General features: G+C 38.4%; 1 protein-coding gene and 1 pseudogene across 1 annotated transcript; one reads left to right on the top strand and one right to left on the bottom strand.

Annotated features, from left to right (window-relative positions):
• The first annotated feature begins 1,332 nt into the window (after positions 1–1,332).
• On the top strand, positions 1,333–9,519 carry Pcnp-ps2 (PEST proteolytic signal containing nuclear protein, pseudogene 2; annotated as a pseudogene).
• Or4e2 (olfactory receptor family 4 subfamily E member 5) lies at positions 9,287–10,213 on the bottom strand. Its single transcript, NM_001000535.1, has one exon. The coding sequence runs from the start codon at positions 10,211–10,213 to the stop codon at positions 9,287–9,289; it is 927 nt and encodes a 308-aa protein (NP_001000535.1).
• Positions 10,214–15,980: the final 5,767 nt, after the last annotated feature.

The raw sequence follows: 15,980 nt of genomic DNA, 5'->3' as shown, positions 1-15,980 counted from the left end.
AAAATAACAAGAAATAGAATTTACATATGACCCTTCTGTACGACTCTTGTGAATATACTCAACGGACTTTATATCCTACTATAGAAACACTTGAACATCCATGTTCATCAAGGCTGAACTCACAATAGCTAGAGAGTGGGATCAAAATTTAGATGTTCATTACCAAATGGATGGATAAGAAAAATAAGAGATAGATAGATAGATAGATAGATAGATAGATAGATAGATAGACAGACAGATATATATGTATAGGTAGATAGTGTAATATTAATCAGCCGAAAATAAAATTGAAATAATGAATTTTGTTGGTAAGTGAGTGGGACACAATTATACAAAGTGAGCAACTCAGGCCTCATAAGACAAATGTCTCATATTCTCTCTCACATAAGGGTCTTGGTGTCAAAGCTTGTTTTGCGTATTTGAGCACAAGGGAAAGCCAGAAATTGAACTTTGAAGAAGACACATTAAGTAAGGGAGAATAGTAGATTACAGGTTAAAAGTAAGGGGAAAGAGGACACTGGGGTAAAAAAAAAAACCTTTAAACATTGGTTTAATTTCAGTAAGGATGCCCCCCATAGGTTCATATGTTTGAATGCTTAGTTATCAGGAGTGCCACTACTTGGGAGTAATTATGAGGTGTGGCTTTGATGGAGTAGGTATGGTCTTGTTGGAAGAATTGTGCCACTGGAGGTGAGTCTTGTGGTTCAGAATCCCAAACTAGACTAGTCCATCTCTCTCTCTCTCTCTCTCTCTCTCTCTCTCTCTCTCTCTCTCTCTCTCTCCCTGCTGCCTGTGGATCCAGATATAGAACTCTTTAACATGTTACCATGCTTCCTGCCATGCTAGTAGCTAACTAAACCTCTGAAACTTTAATAAACTCCAATTACATGCTTTCTCTTGTAAGAGTTGCCAAAAACATGGTGTCTCTTCACAGCAATAAAAAAATTGACTAAGATTGAAGTTGCTACCGGAAGTATTGAGTATGGCTACAACAGGCCTGACCATGCTTCTTGTAGGTAGAATGTGAACTTTGGGACTTTGGATTAGGAAAGCAGTTAAACACTTTAAGTGGAGCTTAATGGGCCACACTAGTAGGAGTGTGGAAGACACTGGTGCTGAGGAAATGTAAATTATGATAACCCAGCTCAAGAAGTTTCAGAGTAGAAGAATATTAGTAAGTGGCCTAGAGACCATGCTTGGGAAATTTTGACTAGGAATGTGACTGCTTTCTGCCCTTGTCCCGAAAAGAAGAAGGAGGAGGAGGAGGAGGAGGAGAAGGAGGAGGAGGAGGAAGAGGAGGAGGAGGAGGAGGAGGAGGAGGAGGAGGAGGAGGAGGAGGAGGAATCTGCCTGAGGTTAAATTGAAGCACTTGGCAGAGGAAATTTCAAGACAGCCTAATTACAACTGTGTTACTTGGTTATTAACGGCCACTCTTATGCAGACCTATAATTTTAAAAGGAACAAGCTGAGCGAGGAACAATACAAAATATATTGTATTGAAGAGAATAAGAAGACAAGAAAGTATATGGAACTAGGTCAGGGATCAAGGAGATTAAAAAGGTTAAGTTTTAAGCTAAATGGCAATGAAGGGAGTGATAGCCTAGGGGAAAGACTCCACCCAGCTAAGCTTCCAACTTGTGGGGAAAAAAAAATGAAAGGAAAGCTTAAGCAGTGGAAGAAACATCCAAAACAGAAAGCTGTGAAAATGTAGGAGAACTTGGCAGCTTCCACCATGTGGTTCTGGTCACGGACACAAGAAAGTGGTTTAGAATCTCGCTCTACAACTAATAAAAGTTGCGGAGGCCCAGCATGTGTCAGGAGTGTCCCTGCATAGAGGCCAAGAAAGGCCATTGTGTGTAACTGTGAAAGTGAAGCCTGGATTGTATTGGAGACCTCAAGATGTTGGAGATACCAGAGTATGAGCCAAGGAAAGCTGCAGACCAAGTGTAGAACCAGCCAAGAGAGACAAGGCTGAAAGGAGTTGGAGATTCTTAGAGTGCTTTGATATCAAACATGACGATGCAGAATTTAGAATTGCTAATTTTAGGTCTTCCTTTGGCCCAGCATTTCCTCACTGTTCTCCATGTCCTACATTTCGGAAGGGTAATATATATTCTGTGTCATCGAATAGTGGAAGTACATGATGCACTTTATAATTTTGATTTTACAGACGGTTAGAGTTAAGAGACTGCCATGAGTATTAGAGACTTTGGCCTTTAAACAGTTAAACAGAGTAAGAATGGTCCCCCCAGACACACATGTCTAAATTCTAGGTCATCAAAAGGTGCCACTACTTGGGAGGGATTAGGAAGTGTTGTCTTATTAGAAGAAATATGCAACTGGCTTTGAGATTTCAGAAACCCAAGTCAGGCTCATTGGTTCTCTCTATTCCTGCTGCCTGCCAATTGTAACGTAGAACTCTCAGCTCCTCTCCATGCCTGCATGGTACGATGCTTCCTGCCATGATGATAATGGTCTAAATCTCTGAAACTGAAAGCCAGCCCCAATTAAATGTTTCCCTTTATAAGAGTTACCATGGTCATAGTGTCTCTTCACAGCAATAGACTAAGACTAAAGTGATGACCAATAGATTCAGAAAAGTCTTCTTACAAAATCCAGCATCCCTTCATGATGACAATCCCTGAAAAGTCATAAATCAAAAGAACATGCCTTAACATAATAAAGGCTTTATACAACAAAAGCATAGCCAAATTTTATATTAGCAAATATTATACCAAATACACGAAAAGAAGGACAAAACAAGGTTGCCTGCTCTCTCCAGTTCAACTCAACATGGTGTTTGATGAAGTCACAGATAGAACAATAGAAGAAGAAAAGGAAATAAAGGGGACACAATTGGGAAAAGAGGTCAAAATACCTTTATTTGCAGATGATGTGATTCTATCTATAAAGGACCCTAAAGACTCTACCAGAAAACTTTTAGAGCTGATTGAAACTTTCAGCAAGGTGGAAAGATACAAAATTAAGATACAAAAATTCAGTATCCTCAATCACAAATATGCTTAGGAAGAAAAGAAAAACAAAAACAATGACATACCCACAAAGTGACACATTTCTACAATGAAAATATTAAACTACAAAAAATAAATTGAAAACCATTCTAGAAGTTAGAGATGCTGCTTTCACGTGTGTTGACTGCAGGAATAAATAATATGAAACGCTAGTCTACCAAAAGCAGTCTTCAGGCTTGTGTAGTCCTCATAAAAATCTCAATGCCATTCTTCATATATATATATATATATATATATATATATATATATATATAAAATATAATCTTAAAATTCATGTGGAAGTACAAAATACACCAAACACCCAAAGCGAGCCTGAATAAAAGGAATAATGCTGTCGGTGTCACATACCTGAGTCAAGTTTATTACAGAGCCATAAGTAACAAAGACAGTCTAATATAAGCAAATAACCAGACATGTAGATGGATGGAACAGAATAGAGGAGCCAAATATAAGCCCACACATCAACAGACACCTGATTTTTTTAAACAAAAATTTCAGAAGTATACATTGAAGGAAAGATAGTCTCTTCAATAAATGATGCTAGTAACTACATATTTCTAGGTAGAAGAATGAAATTAGATACCTACATCTCATCATATACAAAAAAATCAGCTCCAAAGCTGTTAGAGGAGAAAGTAAAGAATTCATTTGAAGATACAGGGATGGGGAATGATTTTCTGAATAGGACTCCTGTAGTCACTCGGAAAATAACGCTAATGCTTGATGAATCCTCATGAAGTTAAACACTTCTGCACAACCAGGAAACCATTATTATGTAAAAAGAGACAGACTACAAAATGGAAGAAATTTTTGCCAACTTTGCATCTGCCAGAGAGGGTTTATATCTAGAATACACCAAGAACTCGAAAAACTAAAGAAAAAATCAATTAATGGGCTAATGAAATGAACAAACCATTCTCAAAAGATATGATACAAGTAGTCAATAAATATTTTTAAAAATGTCCCACAACAATAGTCATCAGAGAAATAAAACTTAAAGCTACATTGAGATTCCATCTCTCACCAATGAGAGTGACGTCATTGGAAAAAGAACGATGATGTCAGACCCCTTGGAATGAGTTATATGTGGTTGTGAGCCATCATGTGACTGCCAGGAACCAAACTCAGGTCCTCTGGAAGAACAGCAGCGCTCTTAACCTCTGAGAAGTTTCTCTGGCCCCAACTCTATACTTTATAAACTATTGAAAGCTTCCTCCTCACTTAAGCACAAAGCTGCCTGTACTACAAAAACCTATAGAAACCAGTCAGCACAATAAGACAGAAAGAAAAAAAAACAAATATGACACAGATCAGAAAGGGAGATGCAAACCTCTTATTAAAAGATGATGCTGTTACCAAAGTGAAAGACTTAAAACCTTACAGAAGATCTGAAGTACAGCAGCTCACTTGTGGAGGGCTTGCCAACATCTGTAAAGCCTTGTGTTCAATCTCTATCAAAAGACGAACAGGGAAAGGAAGGAGGAGGTGAAGTAGGAAGGGGACAGGAAAGAGAAGGGAAAGATTTTGTCTAGCCCAACTTGTGATTGCATTTAACAATGTCAACAGAATAAAGATAACATATGTAACTGCATATTAACGACAAACATGAAAAATGAAATTAATAATAACAATCAATAAAGTAAAACACTAGTTCCTTCCTGCCTTCACTGCTTCCCTGAGCCTGTAATGCTAACATCAAACTTCAGTGTCTTTCTCCTTCTGTGTTAGACTCAATGCCAATGACTATCCAGGGACCTTCCTGGCTTTTCAGCACTGAATTGGTGCTGCTGAGGCATCAGCTTCATGGACTGAACCTACATGGCTCTCTGCCTCTCTGGTGTGCACACAACCACTGTTAGAATACCCAGCGTCTATGATGAGAGAAAAGACACTATAACCCTAACAGCTTGAAAATTAAGACTATAATAATGGTAGACAAGTTAATAAGAAAAATGTGTCTTGTTTTTATACTTTATTCTTTATTTAATGTGCAAGTGGGATTCCATTGCACCATTTTCATAAATTCATGTCATTGTATTTCCCCTCTTTTGCCCCACTTCTCATTCTGATAACCATATGCAATATATTCATATATATTCATATATATATTCTTAGCTCATATATATGTGTGTGTGTACATATGAGAAACCATGGGAGAAAAATGGTGAGATAGTTGTTTCTTCCCCCTTTCCTACCTTGCTTGTTCCCATCACTCTGTTCTTTTAGATTCCTCCTATAAAGTGTTCATCGATCTGTCTTATTTACATCGGGATTTTTTTTTGTCTATGGAAGTTCATGTATAAGTGAAAATATGTGATTATTTGTATTTCAACTCTGCCTTGCTTTTGTTTTTTAGACAGGCCTCATGAAACTCAGGCTGACTTCAAACTCACAACATAGCCATGGCTGGCCTTGAACTCCTGTTCTTCCTGCCTCCCCATGCCAAATGAGGTTACAGGCATGCACCACCATGCCCAATTCAGGCTTCTGTCACTTAATATAGTAATCTACACTCCATCTATATTCCTGTATCTGACAAATTTTAGTCTTCTTTACAATTGAATAAAATCCACTGTGTATATTTTTAAGAAACAAAATAAAATTAAACAAAACAAAATTAAAACAAAATAAGCTTAATGAACTCTGTTTTATTAGAAATTCAAATGATAAGATTAATGAAGAAGCTAAAGAAAACATAAACAAAAAATAGGACCTCTCAAATTAGCAGATTGAGGTTGAATATTTTTCAGCTTAGTTCTCTCCCAGGTCGTCTATTGAGATCATGTGACAACAGTCTAGATTCCATCCAACATTTTCCTCTGTAGAAAACATTTCCCAAGATACACATGAAAATGCATAACATTGTGAGAAAGACCAATGAAGTCACATAACACACTAAAAGCCCACTATAAAGCTAAAATAGTCAAGACAGTATGCTCATATGTAAGTATAGACATCAAAGTCAATGTAAAGAGTTACAAACGAAGCCATTGGACTGAGGTCAGGGACTCCTATGGAAGACTTAGGGGGATTGAAGACCTGAAGGGGATGGTAACCCCATAGGAAGAACATGTATCAACTAACCCGGACCCCTCAGAGCTACCAGAGACTAAGCCACCAACCGAAGAGCCTACATGGGCTGGTCTGTAGCCCCAACAGACCATGATATGTAGCAGATATGTACCCAACCGATATGTAGCAGGAGACTGCCTTCTCTGGCCTCAGGAACAGAGAATGCTCCTAAGCCTATAGAGACCAATGCCCCAGGGAAGGGGGAGGAGGTGGGAGTGGGTATGTGGGTGCCTGGAGGAGCACCCTATCAAAGGCAATGGATTGGAGGAGGAAGTGAAGGACTCTGGGAAGGGGGACCAGAAAAGGGGACAACATTTGGAATGTAAATAAATAAAATAATTTTTTTTAAATAAAATAATTTAATAAAAAAAGAAATCCACTCTTGAAAGACCAAGTCTTTTTCAATAGAAGTAATTTAATAATAAAATAAATATCTCAAACTGTGCCATATCAAGCCAATGGATGAATAAAATGAATCTCAAACTTATTTCATACCATGTACAAAAACTAAACCCAAAACATTATAAACCTAGAATTTAAAGGTAAAATTATAAAATTTGGGAGGCCACGGTGGGGAAGATGGCGGACCGGAAGGCGGAAGAGGAGAAGCCTGAGAAGCCGCAGGGAGCCGGAGCCTCCAGGGGACCTGAAGAAGAAGCAGAAAAACCTGTGAAAACTAAGACTGTTTCTTCCAGTAAAGGAGGGCAAAGTTCCAGTCGCAACGCTGAAAAGTGGTCAGCTGCAGACCTCCCAACAAAGCCTACAAAGAAAGATGTCCAAGTTCGGATTTGCCATAGGTAGTCAGACAGCAAGGAGAGCATCCGCCATCTCCATTAGGAAACAGTTACACCTCTTGCTCCAAAACTCTTTCAGTAGCAGCAGCTTGCAATGAAGCTGAAGATGATGAGTCGGAAGAAACGCCTCCAGAAGCAGAGATGAGGATGGAGAATATTGGAAGGGACACACCAACATCAGCCGGAACAAACTCCTTTAATAAGGAAAGCATGGCTTTTCCGGTAACCAGAAGCCGAGGGAGCGAATTAGAAAATCTCATCTTGGAAATGTCCATGACCAAGACAATTGCGTGAAATGTTCTGAGATTGGGGTGTGGGCAGGTGCAGTTAGAAGGAGCAGTCAGTCTCCCTTTTGTAAAGAATAGTGTAAGACTAGCTTTGGAGCCGTTTTTCTTTCTTCTTTTTTCTTTTCCTTTTTTCTGTTTTTTTTTTTAAGGTTGCGTGGTACACTAATAAATGAGAGTTTGCAATTAGAGGTAATGTATGGTTTATATACAGATTTCAAGACATTAGCTAATTTTGTAGTTTCCCATGATTAGTTTCCAAGGGTTACAGATAATAAAGAAATCAGAAGTGGTACCTTTCTAAGAATTGCATATTTTTTTAGACACAACTATTAGCACATTAAGAGGGAAACCTAAAGTTATTGCCTACTTCAAACTGAAAGCAGTTCCTCTCCTGACTTCTCCGCACATTACCTCACTATCTGGCTCCCTGGAACAGCCTTACCGAGAGGGAGTATTGGATTGAGAAGACAATGTTACCAGACTATGACTGAAAGTAAATTTAGATACAATTAAAATAATCTTTTTCCTGTGGGCACTTCACTTTGTTCTGGGCCATTTCATATGCTAGTACTTCTTCTCTGTCAATGGGTACAGACGCTTTGCTCTTTTAAAAAAAGATGCTTTTTGTTTAAAATCTCCTGTATGATGTATTGAGTATTATAACTAGCCCACTTTTATGGAGCTTGTCTCCCCTCAGGAGTCTTCAAAGGACACTATTTGCTACAAAGTAAATCAGTATCTTGAATGTGCTTCTCTTGGTTTCTATTCTAGTTCTTATAAAGCACTTCCACCAGAACTTGAGACAAAACTAAGGAAGCTGTTTCTTTTAAAGTACAAACACCACCAAAAAATACCAGTGTGTATACTGCTTAAGAATTTGGCTGGCTTTTATTTTTTTTTAAAGATTTAAATACCAAAAAAGGGAAAAGGTATAACATTGTGTGAAGACAGATGAGGCAGCTCACCTTCTGTGACTTTTGAAGCATTTAAGTTACTAACTTACTAGATACAATTTGAATTGAAGTCACAGGACTTCTTATTTGTACAACTCCATGGCTTATTTTAAGTATATACATACCGAGCAGTGGTTTCAAAGGCACATTTAGTGGCTGAAATAGGACAGAAATGCTTCTTCAGACACATTTTCATTGTGAGTCTCTCATCACATATGCTTTTAGATTTCTGTATTTAGGTGGTTTGTTTTGTATCTTTTGTATTGTATATGGGCTTTGGAACTGTGACAGTTAATGCATCTTTAATAGTCACAGACAAACAAAATGATAAGATGCCCTTGGAATGTTAACTTTGGAGGCAGTTTCGGTGAGTTTCATGGGTGGTGATTATACGATAGGCAATCTTTAATGTAACGACTTCCTAGAAGCAGCCTGCGGGTGTTCCTAACACATTATTCACTACATTTAGTTTACTTAATAAGCCCCCAAGTCCACGATGGAAATGTACACTAGCACTATTAGTTCATGCGTGATTTAAGTATATCAAGATACATAAATTAACTTTTATGTCCGCAAACTGCCCATGTGTCCATTTTACTGTTTGTTGAAATAACATCTCTCCTACATGTTCTTTACTTGACTCAAAGAACAAATTAACCTGAGGTCAAGATGGAGAGAGACCACTGAGCTGAGTGTCTTTACTAAAATTACAATAAATTTTGTCAAACTTGGGAAAATTTATGAAATTTGTAAAGTAAAACAGCCCAAAATCCTCCACGTGCTCATTGCCAACCTCTACTCCTCTACTCTGTTTCTCTGCCTTTCTCTATCTCTACTCCCTCAACTCCGCTCCCCATACTCTGAATAAACTCTATTCTATACTATAGAAAGAAAAAACAGTCAAAAATCTTTGAGGCTTGGACGTAGACAGATTCCAATGTGAAAGGATCAACCACAAAAATAAAAAGTCATAATCAATTTAGTCAAAATGTTTAACTTTTTATCTTCTGAGTATTTTATTAAGAAAATGAATTTTCGGGGTGGAGAAATGGCTCAGTGTTTAAGAGCACTTGTTATTTCCACATTCAAGATGTGGCCACAACTGCAACTGTCATCATAAGGCCCCCTGCACATGCACACACGTGATTTCATGAGCAAATTCGTCTCTGCCTGAGATGCTTCATGGAAGTTTTCACCTCCTCATTCCTCAAGGTGTAAATGAGAGGGTTCAGCAAAGGGGTGACCACTGTGTAGAAGACGGATACCACCTTGTCGATGGAGAAGCTGGTATCTGGCCAAGTATAGATGAAGATACATGGCCCAAAGAACAGGGCAACCACCATGAAGTGGGCTGAGCAGGTGGACAGGGCTTTCCGACGACCTTCTGCTGACTGTTTTCGAAGAGAAAACAGGATGACTGTGTAGGAAGTGACCAAGGCTAGAAAACATACGAGGGAGATGGTTCCACTATTGGACACGATCAGAATCCCGGTAAGGTATGTATCTGTGCAGGCCAGCTTGATGACAGGAGGTACGTCACAGAAGTAGCTATCGATGGTGTTCGGGCCACAGTAGGGTAGACGAATAGTCAAGAAGGTCTGCACAAGCGAATGAACAGTGCCCCCCAGCCAGAGTGCGAAGACAAGCTGTACACAGACCTTCATGTTCATCACATTGGGGTAATGCAATGGGATACAGATAGCCACGTAACGATCGTACGCCATAATCGTCAGTAGAAAGATCTCAGCACAAGCAAAGAGATGCAGGAAGAAGAGCTGTGCGATGCAGTTGTCAAAGGAAATGGTCTTCCTCACTAAAAGCAAGCCCTCCAGCATCTTGGGCACGGTGACAGATGAGTGACAGATGTCAATGAAGGACAGGTTGCTCAGAAAGAAGTACATGGGATTGTGGAGACGTGGAGTGAAGACGATGGTGACAACAATGAGGACATTCCCCAAAAGTGTTAACACATAAGTGACTGTGAATGGTATGAAAAACAGAATCTCCAACACCCAGTTGTCAGTGAGGCCCAGGAAGACAAATTCAGTCACTCTTGTTTGATTTAGAGCTCCCATCTAATGAGCGTTCCAGAGGACCTGGGGGGAGGGGGTAAATTTAAATTATCCTGAGTAATACAGGGATGATGTAATTGAAATGACTGTTTTTCTATGAGGCTTGGCATGAATATGTAAGTTATTTTAAATCCTGTTTTTACCTGGTTCTTTTCATTTCAGAATAATCCACCAAGAATAGTATCCAATTTGTTCCCAAATCATAAAACTCCAACTGAGACCACTCATTATTTGACTTCTATATTAAGATAATTAAACTTCAAAACCTTAACAGGCTTTTGTTTTTGTCAATGTTGGGTCCTTTTATATCTATTAAAATGCCATTCATTTTTTACTTCATTTTTGAACTATCTCAAAGTACTGACTTTAGGAAATCTATCCTGATTCAATAAAAGTCTGCTTCTCTTTCATAATTATTTTATGGTACTTAATTATAAAAGAAAGTAGGAGATTTGGCTTTCATTCCCATAAATTTCTTTAAAAGTACACAAGTAACAAAGATTTTAAAAGCCAGAGCACCAAGGAAACCAACCGTGAGATACTGTTTCCTAGAAATGACAGAGAAGCTTCACCCTTGATACATATCAGCAATAATACATCAATATGACTACTAAACAAGACCTGAACAAGTACACTACCAATAGACACACTAACATGAAAGGGGGAACCTCACAGGGCCCCAGTCATAAACAAAGAACTACAAGCAACTAAGGAATACTGAGAGTGGAAGAGATAGTCTTCCCCTATTTGGTTATCTAATACAAAGTGACCAGCCCTGAAATTATTTATACATGGTAACACTAAACACTCACAGACTGAGCAAGTTGTGTTTACATATTTATACATCTGTATATCGATGTATAAATATTATCTATATACATATATATTATAATGAAGAAAAAGAGGATTTGATTTGGGAAGGAGAAAGGGAGAGTATATGGCAGGGTATAGATGAAGGAAAAGGAAGGGGGAAATAATTTAATTATATTTTAATTGTAAAAATTATATTTTTCAAAATGTAACAACCACATGTGACTTACCTCTGGCAGAACTTTGCAGGTGCCTTGCACTTTGTAGGTTCGCAAAAAAGTATCTTATTGGCAGTAAACTCACTTCTTAGGTATTGTGAGTCCAATCATGCCCTCTCAATTGAACTAATAAGCCACAAAGTGTGTTTCTTTCAGTTCTATAACGTAAGTTTCCTGCCAGAAAATATTATATACAAGAACTATCGCAATGTTCCTAATTGTTCATTTTGGTTGGGTGACCATAAACTACAAGAGTTTAGAAGATTACCATCACAAATCATCCAAGATTGAAGCTTTGATCTAAGTGTTTCACTTAGGGGAAGGTAAGCTCACACAGTGTTCAAACTACAGAAAAAGCTAAAGACAGAGGAATTTTAGATCTATTACTATTCGAAGGAGCCTAGCAGTCGTGGATTGGGTTGGGTGTAGGGAGTCCGAATGAATGGCTGAAGTTGACTAGACTTGTCTCACCCATTAGGAATGATGGTGACACGAGAGCTACTGAAGCAGTACATACTGGTGATGAATGATAGCATATCCTCAACATTTTGTTATACGCTAGTGCTCCATCAAGTTATCAAAAGACAAAAAGAAGACCGGGAAAAAATGTCAGAGCATATAGGACAGAAAAGGAGAATATTCTCTTATTCAAAGAGCCTTAAAATTTGATAGTAAAATACAAATGGCCACATTGAAAATACAAACCCAAAGACCACTGGAATGGAATCACAAAGGAGATGTACGTCTGAGGGACAGTCATTCAGGAGAGTTAGAAAATAAAACCAAACACACTGACGAAAGCATGAAAAACGGGACAGTCATTCAGGAGAGTTAGAAAATAAAACCAAACACACTTGCTTTTGTCCCACTGACGAAAGCATGAAAAACGGGTTCAGCCTTTACATACAGTTCCTGACAGTATTCTTAAGGCCTTTTGTGGGAAATAAGTTGGTACTGAAGAGAATTTTAATGTCTCTACTTCTACATGAAGGAATCCTGTTTTCAGGACTGAATTTCATAGCACTAAGGGAACTGGGAACTGGGAACTGGGGACTAAAGGCACTTATTAAAATAATTTTTAGTAAAATGAGGTACTGGAAACAAGCAATGCTTATCAGTACAGAAATAAATGATTTTTTAAGTTTCTTAATGTTTATCTTATTTTAGGAGTATGTGTGTTTTACCTGAGGGTATGTCTGTGTATCATGCGTGTGCCTGCGAAGTTGAAGACTAGAGAAGAATCTGTGGAACTTAAGTTACAGACAGTTATGAGCTGCTGTGTGGGTGCTAGGAATCGAACCAGGGTCCTATGAAAGAGCATCCAGTGCTCTTATCCAATGAGCCCCATGGGTAAATGACTTTTGCTACAGGAACTATATGGAATACACTCGAACTATGAATGATGCATGTGTAGTAGCCAAAGGCAGTGGTTCTCAACATGGCTGTTTATAAATGATGTTTTAAATGATGTTTATAAATTTTGATGTCCAATCTCACCTCAAACAATTAATTCACCTCTCCTTGGTGATTTCAACATATAGTCAAGACCTCAAACAACTAATTTCAAAGGAAGTCCTAAAGAATCTATTATGAATATAGTGTGAGTCCTTGAAAAGGATGGAGGGAAGAAGAAAGGGACAAAGAAAGGAATCAAGAAACATTTGTATATGCATATGTGTACATGTATATATGTTTTTAAACATGCAAACATATGTAAATATTCATTATTTCTACTTGCATATATTTCTAAAATAGTAGATTTGAAGAATATAAATTTCAATATTATTTTCTTCCATAAGCACAGGATTAAAGAGAATACAAAGATTTTATTAACTTTTTTGTTATATTCTATAATCGTTTACACACAAGGCATGCTTTAAAAACAGAATATTGAAACTTTTATGGAGAAAAGCTTTTAAAATATGGTGATTTCATAGAGTTCCAAGTAGTTTTTTTTTTCTCCTTCTCTGTGTCTGAGGGATTATGATGTGTTTGTATCTTTATGTTGTCTTGTGAAATGGTCTCACAATGCTGCTTAGGCCAGCCTAGAACTCTCTTTGTAGCCCAAGCTGGCCTCGACCATACAACCTTCCCATTTGAGCCCCATAGTGCTGAAGTTGCAGGCATGCGCAAACATATCTAGCTCTTTTATAAAGAAATACTCTTGTGCTGGGTGTTATCTCTACATCACTAAGACACGAGCCACACAACCATTTTGCTTTGATTTAGTGTTTTTAGTGGCACTGGCAATTGCACCCATTTAATGTATGCTACTAGGCAAATATTCTACCAGTGAGTTATATCCTCAGTCTATGGATGCTTTCAAACACAGAAAAGGTTAAACATAGTGCTTTGCAATGTAAGACTGTTAAATAAAAAATATTAAATTCAAATTATTGGGTAAAACAAAGTTAATTAAGAAATTCCTCTTTGGGGCTGCAGTGTAGTCCTGTGGTCAAGCATTCACTTACCATACACAAGGTCCTATGCTTGATACTCAGCAGAAGATATGGGAGAGATTGGGGGTGGGAGGGAGAAGGAAAGAATTCCTCATCTACTGACTTAATAATAGCTCTTTTAAAATAAAGAGTCATCATCTGGCTGTCGTAGCACACACCTATAGTCCTAGAGCTCTGAAAGTTGAGGAAGAGGGATCCAACTTTCCAAAGCCTGCACACTAAAGCGCAGTGTCGTGCTGCTTAGAACACACTGAACAAGAAATAAGCGAGCAAACATGCAGTGGCCTTTAAGGAACAATGGGGCCTAACCATGCACTCCTTGAAGAAAGGGAAATATTTTATTTTTCTATCCATATAGCAAAGTCCTTGTCACAAAAAACAGAACCCACTAACTACTTCTTAGCTGAAAAAAGGAAATAATGTTGCAAATAGAAAACAGTAAAGAAACCAAATATTGGGGGCACAAGATGACCTTAATAGACATGCACTCTGTAATGGGACGGGAGAACCAAAGGGCCAGAATCCCCACTGGGCACGAGGATTGTGCCCAGGCATGCATAGTGAGGCAGCAAGGACTGAGCTTTGGTCCTTTACTTTGCCTGTTTAGCTTTTCCTAGAGTTCCCACAGCGGCTTCCAAACACAGACATTAATGATTGTCCCTTTTTTCAATTACCCTGCTAATTGTCTACTGAGTCACTACTGATTAAAGGCCTTCACTTCCAGACTCCCCAGTTTTAGCCTATTGGTGTCTGTCACTGTATCAGAAACCCCCAAACTGTATTCGTCTGTCTGATGCCTTGTCTGTTTCTACCTGACCTCTATTTGAAAACTCCAGGACCAAACCTTGGCAAAGACACCCTTAGAGGGAACTCCTTTTGCAAAGAGAAGGCTTGGTGCCCATCACTGCCGCCTACCAATTTAGCTTCAAGTTTATCTATAAAATTCTGGGCTGCCAAGACCTTACTTGAATGAATCCAGAAGGAGAAAATGCCCTACACTAATTGAATGTCAGAGGGTTAAAGGAGACAGAGAGGTACTCACAGAGAGCTGTGTAAACCTTTTTGACAGTTTCACATTCTAGTAAAATGCAATAGGTTTCAGGAATATTTTGAGATTTTAATCATATTAAGATTAGAACTCCATCCCACTACCTCTACCATAGGCCTCCTCTGTTTGACAGTTGTGGAAAACTGAGTGAAATAAATTCTTGCATCTTTTACCAAATTGTACTTAGATTCTTATCTGTTTTTTTTTTATTGTTTACAATAGGCTGTATCAAGCTCTTAAGATTTGACTCTTTAGGGGCTGGGGATTTAGCTCAGTGGTAGAGCGCTTACCTAGGAAGCGCAAAGCCCTGGGTTCGGTCCCCAGCTCAAAAAAAAAAAAAAAAAAAAAAAAAGATTTGACTCTTTAGCATATAAATGAGATCATATACCCAGTGGTCAACCAACACTGAGACAGAAGCCTCTGAGAAAGAAAATGACACCCAAAAAGACACAACAATACCTTCCACTCTGCACACAGAGAAATGCCTCAGTTTCACACCACATCAAGAATGCAGTTGTGATGAGCCCCAGAGAATGACCCTCCCAGAGAGGGAAGCCCAGGCAGCCAAAGTAAGCCACCATGCCTCAACTAGTCCTCCGTATCATCTCTGGAGCATCCCAAAGCAGATCTTTTGGCTGAATTTCAGAACATGGAGGAGAATTTTCCTCTGGTGGTAAGACAAATGAGCCAAAAATAGGGCCTCTTCTTTGGAAGTTTTTTTCAAGCTCAGTGTTCTTTCTGTGAACTCTTTTCTATGAATTGTGCTGGAGATTCAAACATGAAGAAGCAGTGGGAAGAGAAAGCATTGATCTCTCCCCACCCAAGACCCAATGATTCTTTCAGTAATCAAAAGAGGCAAGTGATACCGTGAAATAGAAAAGACAAAGAGTCATAGCCTCAAACATCTTGAAGAGTCTTGGATAGGATAGATAGATAGATAGATAGATAGATAGATAGATAGATAGATAGATAGATAGATAGATAGATAGATAGATAGATGGATGGATGGATGGATGGATGGATGATGGAATGGATGGATGGATAGATAGATAGATAGATAGATAGATAGATAGATAGATAGATAGATAGATAGATAGATAGATAGATAGATAGATAGATAGATGGATGATGGAATGGATGGATGGATAGATAGATAGATAGATAGATAGATAGATAGATAGATAGATAGATAGATAGATAGATAGATAGACAGACAGACAGACAGACAGACAGAC

The sequence above is a fragment of the Rattus norvegicus genome, chromosome 15 (assembly GCF_036323735.1).
Source record: "Rattus norvegicus strain BN/NHsdMcwi chromosome 15, GRCr8, whole genome shotgun sequence".
In the NCBI taxonomy this organism is placed as follows: domain Eukaryota; kingdom Metazoa; phylum Chordata; class Mammalia; order Rodentia; family Muridae; genus Rattus; species Rattus norvegicus.
The sequence above is the reverse complement of the archived record's forward strand: the minus strand, read 5'-3'. Positions and strand labels throughout refer to the sequence as shown.

What these genes read in the sequence shown, in the direction of transcription:
- Or4e2 (NM_001000535.1), bottom strand. Translation starts at nt 10,213, where the DNA reads ATGGGAGCTCTAAATCAAACAAGAGTGACTGAATTTGTCTTCCTGGGC.